Consider the following 6,000-nt stretch of genomic DNA (forward strand, 5'->3'; position numbering starts at 1 on the left):
GGTATGGGTGGGGGCAGCCCACACATTTGGTGACCAGAAATGTCAGAAGGGAAGTGTTTCGTGCGAATTGTAAAGAAAATCTCACAGGTGAAACACTACTCTTTTTTTTTTTTTTTCCAATTCAAGTATCCGTCCCTTAAATAGTGAGGACATCCCAAAAGACCATCAGGAAAACGTATCACAGACAAGTCAGCCCTGCATTTAGACTTTGGAATGAACAAAAAGATCCACAGGTCTACGCAGTATAACATGAGGGGTAAGAACATGGACTCTGGGACAAGCGGGCTTGGGTTTGAACCCCAGCTCTGTCACTCTCTGGGTCTGTGACTTTGGACACGTTATTTAGTCTCAGTTTTCTTGTCTGTAAAGTAAAGATAATTAAAAGTACCTTCTTTTTATTTATGTATTTTTTTATTGATTGATTTTAGAGAGAGAGGAAGGGAGAGGGAGAGACAGAAACATCGATGAGAGAGAACATCTATTGGCCACAACCTGCATGGCCCCCATTGGGGATTGGGCCCACAACCTGGGCATGTGCCCTGACTGGGAATTGAACCAGCGACCTCTTGGTGCATGGGTCGACGCTCAATCACTGAGCCACACTGGCCAAGCTAAAAGTACATTCTTCATTGGATTGTTGTGAAGCTTCAATGTGGTAATATATAAAAGGTGTTTAAACAGTACTTAATACATCATAAGAATTATATATGTCTTTAAAGTTATTATTCCTTTCAATCAGTTCTCTAAAGTCACAAGTGATTCTGAAGTACATGGTGACTCGGCAATCAGATGCTTGAATTAACTGGAGCTAGTCAAGGACCCAATGCTCAGTACCACCTGAGTGATTTATAAAAGAGGGTTTCCTCAAGTCCCGCCCAGGGCCCCACGGTAGACTAATACCAACGTGTCCAAAGGGACCTGGGAGAGGATTAGAAACCAAATCCCTCCTCATTTGCATCTCCAGATTTGGAGCGAAGCATCTTGGGACAAACAAATGCAGTGAATTTGGAAATGCTGTCTCTGCTGCTTCCTCCAGGGACATGAAGAGGGGGAGCTATCAAGGACCTGCCCATCAGATGCTGGGGAGACATTTCCCCGAAACACCAAAGAGGAGTCACGACTCAGGATGGCCAAGAGCTGCAGCCTCCCAGGCGATGAGCTGTCACCATTTCACAGCATCTTGATTTTCACAGTTATGGGCACTGAATGCATCGTTGGTATTGTTGCGAATGAGTTCGTTGTGGTTATAAACGCAGATGAATGGATTCAGAATAAGGCCGTTTCCACAAGTAGCAGGACCCTGTTTTTCCTCAGCGTATCCAGAATAGGTCTCCAAGGCTTGATGATGCTAGAAATGACCTTCCAATCAACCTCCCCCCATTTTTATTATGAAGATGGTGTATATGATACATTCAAAGTAAGTTCCGTGTTCCTACATTATTGTCGCCTCTGGTTTTCTGCCTGGCTCAGTCTCTTCTACTTCGTGAAGATTGCCAATTTCTCCTACCGCCTCTTCCTCAAGCTGAAGAGGAGAAGCACAGGATTGATGCCCTGGCTTCTGTGGCTCTCTGTGTTCGTTGCCTTGGGTTGCAGTATGTTCTTTTCCCATGGCGTCTACAGTGTTTACGTCAATGATTCTTCTCCTATCTGCTCCTCCAACTCCACTAAGAAAAAATACTTCGCTGAGACCAACATGGTCAACCTGCTTCTCCTCAGTAACCTGGGGATCTTCATGCCCCTCGTCATGTTCATCCTGCTGATCACCTCTCTCAGGAGAGACACCCTCCGCATGACACTGGCCCAGGGACCCCAGCATGGAGGCTCACACGGGGGCCTTTCTCGTCCTCTACATTTTCAATGCAGTTGTTCTGTGTCTCTATTTGTCCAATATCTTTGACGAGAACAGTTCCTGGGATATTTTGTGCGAAGTCATCATGGCCGCCTACCCAGCTGGCCACTCCGTGCTACTTATTCAGGATAACTCGGGGTTGAGAAGAACCTAGAAGTGGCTTCAGTCTCAAGCTCATCTTTCCCTGAAAGAGTAAAGTCTGTGACCCTGTGACCGACACCAGGAGAGGACTACAGTGCCACGCCCAGACCTCTCCCTCCCCCCACCTCTTTGCCCCGAACCTGATCTGAGCCTTTCAGGAGGTGGGGTTTTGTAGAGGAGCTTGATCTGCATTTCTCCTCTTTGTTTCAGGCACAGCCTTAGTGATGCGACACGTTTCCTTCACCTGGGCCTTCCAAGCCTGCCTCCCTTGCTCCACATAAAGCAGCGATTCTAGATACTGCCTCCACCTTAGAAATCTCTAGGGGAGACTTTTGGAAATGCCCATGTCCAGGCCTGACTCTAGATCAATTAAGTCAAAATTTCTCGTATTGGAACTTAGTGTCTTTAAGTTCTCAAGGTGATTCTGATACACAGCCAGAGTTGACACAGCCACGGAAACAGAGGAAGGCTCTGCAAACTGAGCTCCTGGTGACCCCTCCCCATTCAGACTTTCAGATGACCCCAGAAGCTTTCTGAGCAACTACAGAAAATGCATTTTGTCTTCATTCTCCAAAGACACAACCTGATATATGAAAATGTCTATCAAAATTAACAGTACAGCCCTGGCCGGTAAGCTCAGTGGTTAGAGCGTTGACCTGCGGTCCAGAGAGACCCGGGTTCGGATCCCACTAAGGGCGCGTACCTCGGTTGCAGTTTGTCCCTGGCCCTGGTTGATCATGTGGGTGGCAGCCACTCAATGTGTCCCTTTCACATCGATGTTCCTCTCTCTCTGTTCTTCTCTCTCCCTCGCACTCTACCTGAACAAAAAATGAAAAAATGTCCTCACGTGAGGATATAAAAAAAGGTTAACAGTACATAAAACACCCTTTAACCTAAAATGTTACTAAGAATTTTTCTTATAGATAAGATATGGTCACATATATACACATATGTGTAAATATGTGGAAGAAAATCTTCTTGGTGGCATTATTCATTAATGAGGACACACGCATATCCAAAATGGAATATTGTGTACACACTTCTAAAGCGAGATGCATGCATGTATCCTGAAATGAAAATATTCCCAACTTGCTGTTAAGTGCAAAAAGCAAGAACACTTTATAATCCCATGTATGCTCTTTTATGGAGTATGCATATGCTTCTTGTATATATATGTGTGTATATCAAGTTTCTGGAAGGATGTACCAGAAATGATTAACAGAGGACCCCTGAATATGGCTGGGTATTCGAGGATAAATAAAACATTCACATCACATGTTCTGCCTTTCTGCCTTGCTTGCACTATTCAGAATATGTATGCATTCATTTCAGTTTCTAAAAATAAAATTTTTATGTAAGCATAGTTGGTATACAATCCTACACTGGTTATATTAGTTTCGGGTGCACAAGATAGTGATTCAACATTGTTATACCTTACAATGTGATTTATAGTGATGTTGTTCTATAAGAAAGAGAACTGGGTAAGTCAGAGAGGTTTGAGGAAGAGGACTGTGTAGCTTAATTAGTTGACTGACCCTCTCACTATGTTTGTTTTTATTAAAAAATGCAAATCTCCCAACTCAGGGAGTAAACCTCTCACTAGCTCCTATTTCCTACTTTATTCGTTCACAAAGGCTGCCAGGGAACAGTCCAGGCTCTCAGTCCATTGACATATCTATGTTGTCTATCACTCTCTTTGCTTCCCTTCGTATCAACTTTGGATCACCAGTTAAGCATTGTACCCACATCCTTAAAAATACTTGGGTAGCCCTGGCCGGTTTGGCTCAGCAGTTAGAGCACTGGCCCACGGACCAAAGAGTCACGGGTTCGATTCCGGTCAAGGGCACATACCTTGGTTGTGTTTCATCGCCAGCCCCGGTAGGGTCCTGCTAGAGACAACCAGTCAATGTGTCTCTCACATCGATGTTTCTCTCTCTCTCTCCCTCCCTCCCACTCTATCTGAAGATAAATAGAAAAATGTCCTCAGGTGAGGATTAAATTTAAAAAGTAAATACTTGGGTAATTACAGATGGGGTGAGATAATGTCTGAGATTTGCATTAAGGTAATTTGACACAAGGCACAGGAGTAAAGAGTAGAGAGGTTTAGATTAGTCATATGTTGAAGATTCCTATCAAACAAGGTTTCAGGTGCATGGGGGTTCTGTATACTAGTCTCGCTATTTCGGGGTATGTTTTAAATTTCCCTAATATAATTGTATATAAATAAATTATAAAATACTCCCATTTCCCGACCCTCTCCCTCTCTATGCCCAGCATGTGGAACATCTCACATCTAGATGAACTTGACTGTTTTTAACACTCCATGTTCACCTCTAGGCAGCTAGTGTTACTTGAGAATATTTCATAACTGGATGAACTTATGTTCCTAGGTTCATGCTCTTCAGCTTCAAATGAGTAACATCATTGGCATTTCTATCCCATATTTCCCTGATGATGTCATTCATTAGCTTCCCAAAATGACTATCCCCTATCTTTCCCTCAGTCCTAGAATCTCCAATGCTCTTTTCCCTGCTTCATTTTCCACTGATGGAATCATGGTTCACCTATCAGATTAGCAACGATCAAAATGTTTGGTAACACACTGAATATAATCATGGGGACCAGACAGTCTTATCAATTGATGGAAATGTTGATTGCTACTTTCTCAAGTGCAATTTATTAATACCTGTGAAAATCAGGAACGTATGTACTCTTCGTCAACAATTTTACTTAGGGGAATTTGTCTTACAGATATACTTGAGCTCATAAAAATCGACATAGGTACAAGTTATTTGTTGAATTACTGTTTATAGTAGGGAAAACAGCGAAGTCGAAATTTTGATCAAGAGACATCCATACAAAGAAGGGAGGGAGATAAGGGAAGAGGAAAGAAAAAGAAAACATAAATGTATTTCTAGGGACATATGGAATGGTTTCCAAGTGTATCAGGAGGAGGGAAAGTTTAAAAAGTTGTGCCTTTACTATACTATCATTTTTGTAACATGTTTTTTCTTTATTGATTTGAGAGAGGGGGGAAGGGAGAGGAAGAGAGAGATAGAAACATTGATGAGAAAGAACATCGATTGGCCACTTCCTGCTGCCCCCCACAGGGGATTGGGCCCACAACCTGGGCATGTGCCCTGACCAAGAACTGAACCAGCGACCTCCTGGTACATGGGTCAATGCTCAACCACTGAGCCACACTGGCTGGGCTAGTATACTATCACTTTCTTTAAACTTTTAAAAAAATATTTAAACGTGTGCTTACAGATACATAAATCCTCTCCAGAAGAATTGTTTTTAGTATATAGAGAGAGGAATGAAGAGAAGGAGAGAGAGAGACATTGATCAGTTGCACCCAGACCAGTCATTGAACCTAGGCATGCGCCCTGAGCGGGAATCGAACCTGCAGCCTTTCAGTGCGTGGGACAGCGCTCCAACCGAATGAGCCACACTGGCCAGGAAAGAAGAATTTAATAAGAAACTAATAATCTTGTTTTCTTCCAGAGAAATAAATAGTGTGACTGGGAGACAAGAGTAGCAGACTTTTCACTGTGTGCACTTCTGTATCTTCTGTATTTTAATGGTATAAACATATAATCTGTTCAAGAAACGAGGTAATACAAAACCTGAGCTGCTTCGTGGCATGTTGAGCACTCATGTGCTTACTGTCAAGTATGTGCTACAGTGGCCACTGCCACTCCCTGGGCTTCCCGATATTTGGTCTGTTTCAGCCACAGGGGCACAGAGATTTTTTTCTTGACCGACCAAGAACCAACCCATGATCTGTGAAAATCATCCTAACATTTAAAGTACAATAACGTATACATAAGTGCATTACTATACAAGGACCGCTGAGCTTATTTCAGAAGTTTAATCGTATATTGCCCAAATGTTAACTCAGGGTCATAAACATGGTCCCAAGCTGGCTTTCCGCAGGAAATGTTTGAACCGGAACGTGAACGCCACTGGTAACAGGTGTATCTTGTTGTTGTTTTCTGCTGGTGTTT

General features: G+C 43.0%; 1 protein-coding gene across 1 annotated transcript; it reads left to right on the forward strand.

The window, feature by feature from the left end:
- The first annotated feature begins 1,126 nt into the window (after nucleotides 1-1,126).
- Nucleotides 1,127-2,045, forward strand: TAS2R39 (taste 2 receptor member 39). The gene is given in 2 exon segments (XM_036247122.1): nucleotides 1,127-1,794; nucleotides 1,796-2,045. Coding segments are annotated over 2 exon segments (918 nt in total).
- The last annotated feature ends 3,955 nt before the right edge of the window (nucleotides 2,046-6,000 follow it).

The sequence above is a fragment of the Molossus molossus genome, unplaced genomic scaffold (genome assembly GCF_014108415.1).
Source record: "Molossus molossus isolate mMolMol1 unplaced genomic scaffold, mMolMol1.p scaffold_m16_p_7, whole genome shotgun sequence".
In the NCBI taxonomy this organism is placed as follows: domain Eukaryota; kingdom Metazoa; phylum Chordata; class Mammalia; order Chiroptera; family Molossidae; genus Molossus; species Molossus molossus.